The sequence below is a fragment of the Nansenia antarctica genome (genome assembly GCF_963989245.1).
Source record: "Nansenia antarctica genome assembly, chromosome: 3".
NCBI lineage: Eukaryota > Metazoa > Chordata > Actinopteri > Argentiniformes > Microstomatidae > Nansenia > Nansenia antarctica.
In genome coordinates, this window is record NC_137688.1 from 35,132,684 (window position 1) to 35,147,683 (window position 15,000).

Genomic DNA, 15,000 nt, shown 5'->3' on the forward strand with positions numbered 1-15,000 from the left:
AGCCTGAACAGTACTTTAAGTCATTAGCCATTAGCAGGGCTCTCAAGTCTCACGCATTGGGCGTGAGACACACGGGTTGAAATGCGGCGTGTGAACGGGTTGAAATGCGTGTGTCTCACTTGAGAGCCCTGCATTAGCCTGAACAGTACTTTAAGTCATTAGCCATTAGCCTGAGCAGTACTTTAAGTCATTAGCCTGAGCAGTACTTTGCCACTCAATGAGAAACACACGTACTCGTTGGCTACGTGTTTTCTCTCTGACACGACACCCTTCCATGACCGCCGTCCGCTGTTCTATCGCTCTGATGACCTCCCTACCTTGAAAACAGTGTTTGAACACCTGCTGCGATCCACGCGATGCCAGTAAGTCCTGTAGCTGCTGAGTGTCTCAATAGATAGATCTGTCTGAGAGGCATCTGCAGAGTGTGTGTATGTAGTGTGTGTGTGAATGTGTGTGTGTGTGCATGCGTGTGTGTGTGTGTGTGTGTGTGTGTGTGTGTGTGTGCGTGTGTGTGTGTGTGTATGCGTGTGTGTGTGTGTGTGTGTGTGTGTGCGTGTGTGTGCATGCGTGTGTGTGTGTGTGTGTGTGTGTGTATGTAGTGTGTGTGTGTGCGTGCGTCTGTGTGTGTGTGTGTGTGTGTGTGTATGTGTGTGTGTTAGCGGTCTGATAGTCGACTAGTGTGTTGTAATACAGCCCATCTTCAGCCCCACAGGTGTTGAGGATGCGGTGAGATGCCCCTGTTAGGTCCTAAGCCTGGCCCTACGTACAAAGGCGAGAAACACACACACACACCCACATCCACACACACACACCACATACACAAACAGAAACACACACACTTGCACGCACGCACGCACGCACGCACGCACGCACACACACTAAGGCCGTTACAGGCCCACCTATGGAAAGGAAATATATGTAACATAAATGTTTCCAATCACCTACACTGGCCATACAACTTCCAATAAATAACAGTTTTTTTGGAGGAAGGATACATATCGTGAGCTTAGAATTGTAAGGTTCTGTCTCCGATTATGTAAAAAAAAAATCTATTTTTACCAAAGATTGAGATAAAACCTTATAATTCTAACGTCACAATATTTTGGCCATTTGCACCAATGGACCTTTACCCTGAATTTACAAACCACTACTACTACTACTACTACTACTACTACTACTACTACTACTACTACTACTACTACTACTACTTCTTCTTCTTCTTCTTCTTCTTCATCTTCATCTTCATCTTCTTCTTTTTCTTCTTCTTCTTCTTCTTCTTCTTCTAAACCCCTCTTCCAAGTCCAATACTGATACAGACTGTGTTCCAAAATGCGTTCTTGAACTCTTATCTACAGCCTATACCAGGATGCTCTTGTAAAATACATTTTAATCTCAATGAGACCTTTCCTGGTTAAATAAAGGTTATACTGTATAATGCCAAGTACGGTGTACGATCTCGATAGAGTGCAAGAACGCATTTGGGAACACAGCCACAATCTGACAAATAGCCTATAGGCCTACTGTATATCAAACCCTGTATTGTGTATGAGGTTTTAAAGAATATAGTCCGCAATAGGTCATATACTCAAGAGAAGGCATTTGAAATAATAGTATTATTTCGAATAGTTTAAGTTTAACAGACAGGTGTTAAACCGGCAAGACAGCCACGGCTTGTCAGAGTTATCGCAGTGGAGTACCACTCTGCTGGAGGCTTACCTGTGATGTAGGGTAGAGGACCACTCAACTGGAGGCTTACCTGTGATGTACGAGTAGAAGACCACTCTGCTGGAGGCTTACCTGTGATGTACGGGTAGAGGACCACTCTGCTGGAGGCTTACCTGTGATGTACGAGTAGAAGACCACTCTGCTGGAGGCTTACCTGCAAGGTACGGGTAGAGGACCACTCTGCTGGAGGCTTACCTGTGATGTACGGGTAGAGGACCACTCTGCTGGAGGCTTACCTGTAAGGTACGGGTAGAGGTCCACTCTGCTGGAGGCTTACCTGTGATGTACGGGTAGAAGACCACTCTGCTGGAGGCTTACCTGTGATGTACGGGTAGAGGACGATTCACTTCTGTTTCTAACTCCACTAGCGCGGTCGGCAGCACCTCCGGACTGTCACTATGCCTACTAAATACATGACAGACCATCAATCTCACTGTCACTACTTATACATGACAGACCATCAATCTCACTGTCACTACTTACACATGACAGACCATCAATCTCACTCTGAATGATGTTGGATGGTTCCAGTTGTGTCGTGACGCGATAACTTTTAAATCATTGATGATGCGCGCCAAAGTCGAATACAACACACAACAGTCCTATTTTGGGGAGTGTTCCGAGGCAATTCAGAGTTCAAACACTAGCCTGCTAAGAAGGCTTATCTATTCAATTCCACTGTGTGAAACTAGTTGAACGAGAATCCTTCCGCGTATGCAATAGCTGTTTCAAAGAGAAACACTGCAACAAACAACATACGAGCGACTTTGGGGTCCTCTCTGTTATATGGCTCTAGTTTCTGTGTATTCCCAGAGACAATAAACAATAACATAAACTAAGTCCACAGTTGCGCACTGGTTGCGCGTATATTTAAAACTAAAGCGCCGTTGCCAGAAATAGAAAAATAACTCAGCAAAGGCTTATTTACCTTCATAATTTGCAGGCAGTTCCATGTCACAGAGGAGGTGGTGTTGTAGTGTGTTAGTGCTCTGTCGGAGTGAGAGGTCTGCTCCATCAGTGGATCCGTGTAGTACAGATTTGGCTGAAGGTGCCGACGCCAGAAACGTGCGCGAGTAGCGCCCTCGTTTGAAAAATGTAAGTTCTTACACTGTTTTTGGTTAGGAGACACCACAATACAATTTATATTTTTAGATAATGTCCTATATGTTTGTCATACGCTGGAAGTCAGAGCTGAATTTCATGTATCCTCTGTGACAGGCGCTTAATAAATTGAAAGGTTGAAACGCGTTCTCCTCTCCCCCGTTAGATTAGATTCAACTTTATTGACATTGCAGAGAACGAAATGTAGTCCATCTCCTTATGTCCGCACTGATAAATAGAGGCAAAGTGATATGATGGGAATGACATGCAGAATGACATGATTCTACTGCATCACACCGTTAGAAACCAACAGAGATGTCAAAGGAAACCAGGAGATAGAGGTTAGACACGCTGGACTGGTGACTGCGCTACTTCTCTATCTGCAGCTGGGATGTTTGCGCAATAACACGACGAGGCCCTATTCTTCGGCTCTTTGCAAAACTCTTCTCTTAAGGAAGTAGCAGGAGGTTTCACATCATGGGTGGGGCTTAAACGTGTCAGAATAGACTTTAGTGGCTTCTGTCACTGTCACAGACACTGAAGTCTCCTACTCCCATCAGAGAGCCCTTCACAGCGCGGCACCTGGAGGTAGGTGAATAGATTATGTTGAAGATGCGGTCTGCCCCAGGTTCTGATATGGATGCAGTGTCTTGCACTTGTCTTCTCAACTTGATGTGATGTCCTCGGTAGTCAAACATATCTTGACTCTAGCTGTTCTTAAACACTTCCTGCTTTCAGGCATCAACATTAGGAAATCTGTTATTTGATGAATTGTGATTAGTTTCATGGGGCCTGAAATATGCGTGTGTGTGTGTGTGTGTGTGTGTGTGTGTGTGTGTGTGTGTGTGTGTGTGTGTGTGTGTGTGTGTGTGCGTGTGCGTGCGTGTGTGTGTGTGTGTGTGTGTGTGTGCGTGTGTGTGCGTGTCCGTGGGTGTGTGTGTGTGAGTGCCTGTGTGGGTGCCTGTGTGTGTGTGTAAGTCTCCTCAGGCTATGGTATTATTTCTGTCACCTGAGCTGAGTAGTGAGAATGCTGAGATGGCTGAAACATTGTGCTGTGAGGACGTTTGGTTCTGCTCTCTGCTCTGGGTTTGGCTCTATATGGGAGTGGGTTTTGGTTGGTGTGTGACTGTAGATGTTTGCTGGTTTGAGTGTGAAGGGTAGGGTTAGAGTTGGGTTTGGGTTGGGTGAGTATAGGTGGCATCCTGCGCTGGTAGGATGTCACACCAAGCTGAACACATCAACAAGCCAGTCAGTTGTGTGTGTGTGTGTGTGTTTTCACACATACTTACAGTACTCTACAAGTAAAGTTTATCCATCACCTCTCTCCACATCTCTCCTCTCCTCTCTCCTCCTCCCTTCTCCTCTCCTCTCCTCTCCTCTCCTCCCCTTTCTTCTCTTCTCCTCTCCTCCTCTCCTCTCTCCTCCTCTCCTCTCCTCTCTCCTCTACTCTCCTCTCTTCTCTCCTCCTCTCCTCTCTCCTCCTCTCCTCTCTCCTCTCCTCCTCTCCTCTCTCCTCTACTCTCCTCTCTTCTCTCCTCCTCTCCTCTCTTCTCCTCTCCTCTCCTCCTCTCTCCTCCTCTCCTCTCCTCTCTCCTCTACTCTCCTCTCTTCTCTTCTCCTCTCTCCTCCTCTCCTCTCCTCTCCTCTCATCTACCGGTGTATTATCCTGCAGAACCACCCAGTGAGGTCAGACAAAAACCCCAAAAGGAGGAAGTGAGGTGGACAGTGCCACTGTTCCAGTGTGCGGGGGTGGGGGTGGGGGTGGGGTGTTAGTGATGGACTGCTGGACTGCGCCACAGTTGACGTGTGCGAGGGTGGGTGGGAGTTGGTGACGGAAGGTGCCACTGTGTTGGACAGAGACAGTTGTGTTGGTACGTTTCTCCATGACTTCCCTTTTCCTCTGGCTTCTGTTTCCTCTTTTCTTCCCACCCGATGTGCCTCCTCACTGCAGAGTACTCCGGTAGGTCTTGTGTATGTATAACTTATCATGTTTCATTTAGGGTTTCAGGCATAGAATGACAGCTATATAAAAAATTAAAAAAGGAATATCAACGGGTTATGATGGAGTTTGACGATGCTTCCTCTGTCGATCTGTCACTGTACTTCCAGACATTTGTACATGGCGGAGTTCCAGTGATTGCGTCAACATGACGTGTGTCTGTAGTGCTTCAGAAATCCCCACTCTCTTTTATTTGACTGTGGGTTCGAAGTTTCTTTGCTTTACATACACACACATGCACGCACACACACACATGCACACACACACACACACACACACACACAATCACATACACACACACAATGAAAAACAATCACATACACACACAATCACACACACACACACACACACACACACACAAACACGTATACAATCACAAACAATCACACACATACACACACCTAAACATGCCCTTTCCCCCCCTCCCCACAGGTCTGACGATGCAATGCTTTGTGTGTGAGTGTCTGTAAGCGTGTAAACAAGTGTGTGTGTGTGTGTGTGTGTGTGTGCGTCCCCGATGGTGTGTGTGTCGTGGTGACGTCACCCGTGGAGATGTCAGGGGACAGCACCACTCTGTGCTGGAGGGGTGTGGCTCCAGCCGGCCAATCAGCACCAGTCGTCGGAGGCAGCGTCCCGGCGGCGAAGATCATCAAAGTGTGTTTCATCAGCAACAGCAGCAACCTGGGAAAGAACTTCAAACTGGTCCGCTGTGAGGAGGGATGGACCGTCAGGGTAGAGAAATATTATTACTGTTAATCATAATTATCTGTCTATGTATCCTGGTGTGTCTCCTCAGGCTATGGTATTATTTCTGTCACCTCAGAATCAGAATCAGAAGACTTTATTACCTTGACATGTAAACATGTTAGGAATTTGGTTTGGGACAGTGGAGTACGGTTCAGCAGGACAGGTGCAAGACAGGACAAGACAGTGCAAACCAACATCATAGTGCAAGAGTCATAAAGTGTAAAGTAAATATAAGAAGTGCAAAGATCAAGTGTTCAAGTGTTCATGTCCAGACAGTCCAAAGCTCTCTGGGTGGGGGTGGAGGGAGGGTAGATAGATAGGGGTCAGGTCAGGGGGGGGGCAGCAGCAATGTAAAGTTTTCTAAAGAAAATTCAGAACATTTTGATTGGTTGCCGACTTGTTCGCGCTTTCAACAGCTGTCATTATTACTTACACGCTATACTATTCTTTTGTCTTCAAACTGGACCACTGAGGGGGGAATGGACCGTTAGGGTAGAGATATACTGCATATATATTTAAGCAATATCACACGAGAGGGAGTGTGTTATACTGAATATCAGCACAGCTGTGATTCGGTCGTAGGTACGAGGCCGCAGGCTGAGTACCGAAGACAATCACAGCCGTGCTGATATTCGGTATAACAGCATGACCTCGAGTGTGATATTGCTTTTATACAACAGTTCTACAGCGCGATAGATTATGATTTGTTTGTTTATTTAATCATAAAAATAAACAAAAAATAGTTCTGCAACCGAACTTCAAATGGACTGTTGCCTAGTAACCTGAACACAAACATGTAGTCTAATTAACGGTCATTTAGTAGAACATCTGTGCGGCAGAGTGATACATATAGTTAAAGGTCCCAGTGCTGTTATACTGTAAGCACTCATGGAATGCCTCTTGTCCAATCAAATTACTTGGTCGGAACTAACTGTTGTATACATATATATATACCCCCCAGGCTATAATCCGTGCTGTGCTGTCCAGCGGGCGTGTGGGGCCGGGGATAGAACACCACCACTGCTATGGCCTCCTGCTGAAGCACCTGAAGTCTGCGGAGGTACACTGGCTGCACCCCGACATCACCGTCTCAGAGCTGACCCTGCGCTACGAACAGCAGCACCTGGAGGCAGAGTGGAGGTGAGTCCTAACGTTGACCCCCCCTCCACCCTAACTCCTGACCATGACCCCTCTCCTGACCCTTTGACCCCTGACCTTTAACCTTTGTGTGTTGGGTTCAGATATGACCTGCGAATACGCTACATACCTGCTGACTTCATCGAGAAGTTTAAGGAGGACAAAACCACCATGCTCTACTTCTACCAGCAGGTCAGTAGTGTGTCTGTGTGTGTGTGTGTGTGTGTGTGTAAGTGTGTGTAACCCGGCGCTGTGTGTAACTGTGTGTGTGTGTGTGTGTGTGTGTATGTGTGTTCTCAGGTGCGTAGTGACTACATGCAACACTATGCCTGCAAAGTAAGTGATGGAATGGCGTTGCAGCTGGGATGCCTGGAGATCAGGTAACACCATTCACACCTCCTCTCCTCTCCACTCCTCTCCTCACCTCCCCTCTCCTCTCCTCTCCTCTCCTCACCTCCCCTCTCCTCTCCTCTCCTCTCCTCTCCTCTCCTCTCCTCTCCTCACCTCCCCTCTCCTCTCCTCTCCTCTCCTCTCCTCACCTCCCCTCTCCTCTCCTCTCCTCTCCTCTCCTCACCTCCCCTCTCCTCTCCTCTCCTCTCCTCTCCTCACCTCTCCTCTCCTCTCCTCTCCTCTCCTCTCCTCACCTCCCCTCTCCTCTCCTCTCCTCTCCTCACCTCCCCTCTCCTCTCCTCTCCTCACCTCCCCTCTCCTCTCCTCACCTCCCCTCTCCTCTCCTCTCCTCTCCTCTCCTCACCTCTCCTCTCCTCTCCTCTCCTCTCCTCTCCTCTCCTCACCTCCCCTCTCCACTCCTCTCCTCTCCTCTCCTCACCTTCCCTCTCCTCTCCTCACCTCCCCTCACCTCCCCTCTCCTCTCCACTCCTCTCCTCTCCTTACCTCCCCTCTCCTCTCCTCTCCTCTCCTCTCCTCTCCACTCCTCTCCTCTCCTTTCCTCTCCTCTCCTCTCCTCCCCTCCCCTCTCCTCCCCTCTCCTCCCCTCTCCTCCCCTTCTCTCCTCTCCTCTCCTCTCCTCTCCCCTGTGTATGTGTGTGAGAATATACACCAGGATGTCTCTCTGTCTCTCTGTCTGTTATAACTATGAGCTTCTCACCCTACAGGAGATTCTACAAAGACATGAACTCCAATGGACTGGAGAAAAAGTCCAATTTTGAATTATTAGAGTAAGTACTGTACTGTGTGTGTGTGTGTGTGTGTGTGTGTGTGTGTGTGTGTGTGTGTGCGTGTGTCTGTGTGTGTCTGTGTGTGTCTGTGTGAGTGTGTGTGCGTGTGCGTGTGCGTGTGCGTGTGTGTGTGTGTGTGTGTGTGTGCGTGTGTGTGCGTGTGTGAGTGCGTGTGCGCGCGTGTGTGTGTGTGCGGGCTTGTGTGCGTGCGTGAATGTGTGTACAGCATGTTGGTGTTTGTGTCAGTTTGGTGTCATGTTATTGAGTGTGTCTGTGTGTGTGTGTGTGTGTGTGTGTGTGTGTGTGTGTGTGTGTGCATATGTGGGTGTGTTTCCTAGGAAAGATGTGGGGCTGGATCTGTTCTTCCCCAGGGAGCTGATAGACAGTATGAAGGTACAATTCCAAACTTTTCTTAAATGAATGTGACTAAATCCTCTATGCTGTACAGTACTGCCCTAGAGTAGGACCATAACAACAACAATACAAATGTTTTCTATATTTTATAAATGATTATATTCGAGGGCGGTGGGGGGGGGGGGTCGTTTCTGCAGACCAAACAATACGATCTGTGTGGTGGCGTTATTTAGCTGTCTCGTTGTGTTATCAGAATCAGAATCAGAATTGCTTTTATTACCTCCAATGTACGGGGTACACTGGAGTCCAATTCTTAGGCTCAGGTTCTTCGACATTGGCATTGCAGCAGAATTCAAAATCAATAATAATAGAATAAAGTAAAATAAGTAAGGGAATTTAGAAAAAAGTAGAAGTAGAATAAGGTAATAAAGTAATGGTAGTTGTACTACAGAGGGACCAGTCGTACTGCAGTAGAACAGTATTCGGAACCTGAACGTTGTTGAATCATGCAGTTCTTTCTTTGTTAGGGTTGTTGCTAATGATCATATTTGCTAATCCCTTCCCCTGACAACTTCCCCTAACCTTAACCAGTCGAAGTTAATGCCTAAACTTAATATTATAATCATATTATATATGATTAGATTATATATTATTACACTTAACCAGTCGAAGTTGTAATTGACGTAACTCTTACATATCCTTATTTTTTGATGTTGTGATGTTAGAATTATAAGGTTCTATCTCCATTTTTGTCAAAATTGAGTTTTTTACATAATCTGATCCGCTGTTATTTTTAAAATGTTGATTTTTTTTTGTTAGTTATTCATAAAATACAAAGGTTCCATCTCACAAAACATAATGGTATGTAAAAACTTTGACGCTCAATATTTCTGAACTACCCTAAACGGAGATAGAACCTTATAATTCTAAACTCACGATGTATCAAAAAATCTAAACAGGTGGTCAAACACGGGTATAGCCAGATAATACAATCCCCCAGACAATGGGCCAGTTTCACAGTCAAGGCTTAAGCCTAGTCCTGGATTAAATCACACTTTCATTCTCTCCCTTTTATTTTGTATGTGTTTATATGAGCTCAGTTATATGATTGCCTCTCCATCAATGTACGTACTATATATACATGTGTATGGCAATTCTAGTGAGTTATTTGCTTGTATGTATATACATATATATAATTATGACTATTTACTTATTTTCAAGATTTGTTTAATCTTTTTTTTTAAAACAATATATTGTTGAAAAAATAAAATCACACTTTCAATGTCAAATCTCCATTAAACATGCTTTTTAGTCTATGATTAGGCTCAAGCCTTGTCTGTGAAACCAGCCCCATATTTCCTCGGTCTGCAAAAACAATCCCCCACAACGTTGGAGAAGACATTACGTATTTTGTAAAAGATTGTTTATTTTATATACATCGATATTGCGATTACCTCAGTTGTGATTGATTGAAGTGTTGATTGTAGTCTTGTAAGTCGATCCAGCAGATATTCCACCGATGTTAGTGATGTATTGATTGATAACTTTTCTATCGACTGACGCGTGGACCAGCCTAAGCAGCTGCGTAAGCTGATTCAGCAGACGTTCCAGAGGTACTCGTGTCTGAAGGAAGAGCAGTGTGTGTTCAGGTTCTTCACCACGCTGGCCGACTGCTACAGCTACACACAGGAGAGCTTCACCTGTCAGCTGGTGGTGAGTTCTATGTCTATATATATATGTTACGGTACATGTGGGAATACGGTACATGTGGGAAAACTAGGGTTAGGGTTAGGTGCTACGTCGACTTGGTACATGCTGCCATGTCTAATCCTAACCCTAACCCTACCCCTACCCCTAACCTTAACCGTAGCACCCTAGCACCTAACTCTAACCCTAGTTTTCCCACATGTACCGTATTCCCACATGTACCGTAACATATATATATATATCTATATCTGTGGTATTTATACGATCATGTATGAACATGATGGTGTGTGTGTGTGTGTGTGTGTGCGTGTGTGTGTGTGTCCATAGCAAGGCTGGAGTCTGGCGGTGGAGCTGGTTATTGGGCCTGAAGGCATCCGCCAGCAAACTGACAAGAACTCTGTGGTGAGTCCTAGTCATCAGTGTGTGTGTGTGTGTGTTTGTGCATGTGTGTGTGTGTGTGTGTGTGTGTGTGTGTGCGTGTGTGTGAATCAGCTCCCAGATAGCTGCCACTGTACATTACAATCAACTAAAAACATTGTTGCTCTAAAACCACAGGTTATTCAAAAGCCTGACCATGTGTTTACCTGACACTGCGTGTGTGTGTGTGTGTGTGTGTGTGTGTGTGTGTGTGTGTGTGTGTGTGAATCAGCTCCCAGATAGCTGCCACTGTACATTACAATCAACTAAAAACATTGTTGCTCTAAAACCACAGGTTATTCAAAAGCCTGACCATGTGTTTACCTGACACTGCGTGTGTGTGTGTGTGTGTGTGTGTGTGTGTGTGTGTGTGTGTGTGTGTGTGTACTGTGTATATGTGTGTGTGTGTGTGTGTGTGTGCAGCCTGTCCACTTGGCCAGTTTCTCTCAGGTCCGCACTATCAAATGCATTCAGCAGAACAATGGTCAGGCGCTGCTAACTGTCGACATCGAGGGTGCCAAACAGGTAAGCACACACACACACACACACATACACACACACACACACACACACACACACACACACACACATACAAACCCTCACACACACACACACACACTGGTAAGAAAACACAGTTAAACACAACGCTAACAGCAGCGGTAGGAAGAGCACGAACAGATCACACAGATTGACTGTACGTCCTATCCAAGATTCTATTGACCTTTAACCTTTTGGATGGAAGTAGTGACGTCCCTCAGCTCCTGCTGTCAATCAAAAGGAACTCATGTAACATGTAAAAGTAAGTTATAGAGCTGTACATACTGTAGATACTGTACATGTCTCACGAGTCTCAACAAAAAAAAAGGTGGATAAGAAAACGTTATTCCCACCGGAAAAACAAGGCATATCCAGCCAGTTTCACAGACAAGGCTCAAGACTAGTCCAGGATTACAGTACCAGTCAAAGGTTTGGACACACTTTCCCATCTGGTACTGTAAATCACACTTGCAATGGAAACAATCTCCACTGAAGATGCTTGTTAGTCTAGGATTAGTCTGAAGCCTTGTCTGTGAGACCGGCCTGTTATGTTGTTACAGTGGTGTGCTGGGATGGTGCCAATGACATTGTGGACACTGTGACTCACACTATGACCTTTGACCCCCTGACCTCTGACCCCCCCAGCCTCTGTCAGTGAACACGCCCTCTCTGGCCACGGCGGAGAACATGGCGGACCTCATAGACGGCTACTGTCGCCTGGAGACCGCCACCGACGCCTCTCTCTTCCACAGGTCTCAAAAAGGTAGGAGGCAGAATATAATCTATATATATATATACACAGTTGAGGCCAAAATGATTAGCCCCCCTTGTGAAATCAGACAAAACCTTTGATTACTTCATGGAAATGACCATTAACAACAAGTGTTTATAGTGTATTTGTTTCCAAAATAATAAAGACAAAATGTCCACTAAGTTTGATTAGGATATTTTATTGATGCACTGAGTTGAAACAAGAAACGGCAAAAATGACACGTCCAAAATGATTAGCCCCCTGGCCATTAATAGTCAATAGTGTACCCTTTCTGAGCCACAACTGACAACAACCTCTTAGAGTAGTTCTTTACTAGGTTGGCACAGGTCTCTTGAGGGATTTTGGCCCATTCTTCCATTGCAAATTGTTCCAGCTGGTCCAAACTGCGTGGTTTCCGAGCATGGACATTCACTTTGAGCACCCGCCACAGATTCTCAATAGGATTAAGATCTGGGCTCTGTGCGGGCCACTCCAGAACCTTTTTTTTGTTTTTGTTTTTTCCCGGGCATAAGGCCCTTACCTCCACCCCCCCCAGAATGGGGGACCATAGTACTTTTATTTATTTATTTAGATATATTTAAGATGAAGGGTGGGGAGAGGGGGGGGAGACCAGGGTCGGGATGGGGAGGGATGGAAGTGGGAGGGATGGGGGGGGTGTGGTGGGGGGAAGGAGGGAAGGGGGTTCAAGGGGAGAGTGGGGGTGGGGGGTTAATGGGGAGGTCAGTGTGGGAGGGAAAGGGGAGGATGGAAAGGGGGACTACACTTATACAAGACAAACAATCAACCAACAGACTGACATACAAGACAACGAGAAGGACAGGGAAACAACCACAACAGTAAGCAAGAACGAAACTAGAGTAGGAGGACAACAGTGGATAAAACAATACATAAGGTTAATAATAATAATAACTACCTTAAACACCACCAGATAATCAATAACATAATCAACAACAAACAACACTTTTTTTTACAAATGTAGGTCCCCGACATAGCACTCCGACCGAGGTCAAGCGAACATATCAAGGACCTCTCCAATAGAGACTGCGCCCCACCCACACAAATGCTGTTCCATATTTCCATTCTTTTCAGCAATGTATGTTTCTATAATAAAGTTGTGCTTAAGGAGTTCTTTAAATCTACTTATATTTAGGGATTCTTTTTTGTGTGTTTTGAATATAAATATTTTACCTAATAAAATGGTTTTATTATTTATCATTTTATTTTCCTCGTCAAGATCACCAATTAAAACCTTCACAAGGTCCAACTTAAGAGTTTTATTTTTATTGGAATAAAGCTTTTGTACTTGTGTCCAAAATAAGGCTACACAAGGACAATACCAAAATAGATGGGGGGAGGATTCAATTTCCTCGTCACAGAACCTACATAGGTTAGTTTCTTCTAGGCCCCAGATATGTAACATTTTTTTTGTTGCTAAATAATTATAAATTAACTTGAATTGAAAGTATCTTATGTGGGAATCGACAGTTGTTTTATAAATGAGATTGAAAACTTGGTACCATGGGAGTGGACAATCAAACAGGTTCTCCCATTTATTGTGTAATCGATATGGGATGGCCACTAAATCTTTTGAGGTTGTGTAAAAATTATAGATTGGTTTATTTATTTTAATCCCTTTTAGCCATTTCCATTTTTTTATGTGTGGGTGGCAGACAATTATATTTCGGGTGTCATTATTGATTATTTTCCTCCATTTGGGGGGAGGGCTGCAGTCAACTGATTATAGTCTTGGATGGGGCAAATGCTACCATATGTCTTAGCAAATTGCTTATGGGTCATAATCCTTCCATCTTCATCTAATAAGTCTTTTATAAATACAATATTTTTTTTCAAACATGTGTTTCCAGTAAAATGGTTTTCTCTGAATTAGAATATTGGAATTGAACCATATTATTTGCTGAAGAATATCATCTCGGCCCTCAGGTGGATAGAATTGGACTCCAGAACCTTGGTTTTGGTGTCCTTTAGGAACTATTGGACCAATTTTGATGTATGCTTTGGATCATTGTCTTGTTGGAAGACCCAGCGACGACCTAAGCCTAGACTAAGAGCAGATTTCTTCATATTATCCCTCAAAATGTCAACATAGTTTTCTTTTTTCATGATGCCATGCACCTGAACAAGGCTCCCTGTGCCTGAGGCTGCAAAACAGCCCCACAGCATGATGCTCCCACCACCATGTTTAACTGTGGGAACTGTGTTCTTAGGGTTGAAGGCCTCTCCCTTTCTTCGCCAAACATAAGCAACATCCATGTGCCCAAACAGTTCCAGTTTAGTCTCATCAGACCAAACCACAGATTTCCAAAACTCATCTTTACCTTTCAAAGGTTGAATGAATGGACTTTATTGTCATTGCTACAGTACAGGTACCAAACAACGAAATTTAGGAGGGGTGGCTCCCCTGGTGTTAGGAACGGGGAAAAAAAAAAAAAAAAAAACTTTTAGAAAAAAAAAATCACAAGAAGGGAAGGAGCTGGTTTACATAAATAAAGACTATGTACACAATCCACTGTACTATACTGTACAGATAGTCGACTAGGGTTGTCATATTGCACAATAGTATTTTTTTCACGTTATTTAAAGTGTCACAGTTTGCAGGCTTGAAATGTACATGTTTGTGCCTCAGCACTACACCTGATTTTTTCAGTCCAGCAGCTGCCATACAATCCGACCAGACTGTCCAGGGCCCAGAACTTAGGTCTGTGCTGTGTTCAGGGCCTGGACGGCCGTGTGGTAGAAGCAGTTCTTCAGTCTGTTTGTCTTAGCGGCCAGGGTCCTGAACCTCCTTTTCGAGGGCAGCCTGGTAAAGTGTACGTGCCCAGGGTGGGTCGGGTCCCTGGAGATCTTTGAGGCCTTCCTGAGACAGCGTGTGTTGTACAGCTCTTCCAGAGAGGGGAGGGGGGCGCCGGTGATCTTCTGTGCTGTTCTCACTACTCTCTGTAGCGCATTTCTCTCCGCTGTTGTGCAGCTGGAGAACCAGTTGCAGATGCCGTAGGTGAGGATGCTCTCCACTGCGCCGCGGTAGAAGGCCACCAGTATCTCCTGCTTGTTGTGTTCCTTCCTGAGGCATCTCAGGGTGTATAGCCGCTGTTGTGCCCTCTTGATGGTGCCTTTTGTGTTGTCCTTCCAGGTCAGGTCATCCCGCATGTGATGTCCCAGGAATCGGAGGGTTGAGACTCTCTCCACGCTCTCTCCGTCGATGAGCAGGGGCTGGATCTCGGACTTTTTCCTCCTGAAGTCTACGATGAATTCCTGGGTCTTTGACTTGTTCAGCAGCAGGTTGTTAACCTTGCACAGCTTGCTCAGTT

General features: G+C 45.3%; 1 protein-coding gene across 1 annotated transcript in view; it reads left to right on the plus strand.

Annotated features, from left to right (window-relative positions):
- Window positions 1–5,377: 5,377 nt before the first annotated feature.
- The window catches only part of ptk2ba (protein tyrosine kinase 2 beta, a), a gene marked incomplete at both ends in the record, with an annotated part of 24,353 nt that continues 14,730 nt past the window's right edge, over window positions 5,378–15,000 (plus strand). Inside the window, 10 exons of the mRNA XM_080527209.1 lie at window positions 5,378–5,557; window positions 6,534–6,712; window positions 6,814–6,901; window positions 7,010–7,089; window positions 7,825–7,887; window positions 8,226–8,280; window positions 9,814–9,954; window positions 10,276–10,350; window positions 10,789–10,890; window positions 11,548–11,665. Coding sequence (XP_080383335.1) covers window positions 5,378–5,557; window positions 6,534–6,712; window positions 6,814–6,901; window positions 7,010–7,089; window positions 7,825–7,887; window positions 8,226–8,280; window positions 9,814–9,954; window positions 10,276–10,350; window positions 10,789–10,890; window positions 11,548–11,665 — 1,081 coding nt within the window. The remainder of the gene's footprint in view (window positions 5,558–6,533; window positions 6,713–6,813; window positions 6,902–7,009; window positions 7,090–7,824; window positions 7,888–8,225; window positions 8,281–9,813; window positions 9,955–10,275; window positions 10,351–10,788; window positions 10,891–11,547; window positions 11,666–15,000) is intronic.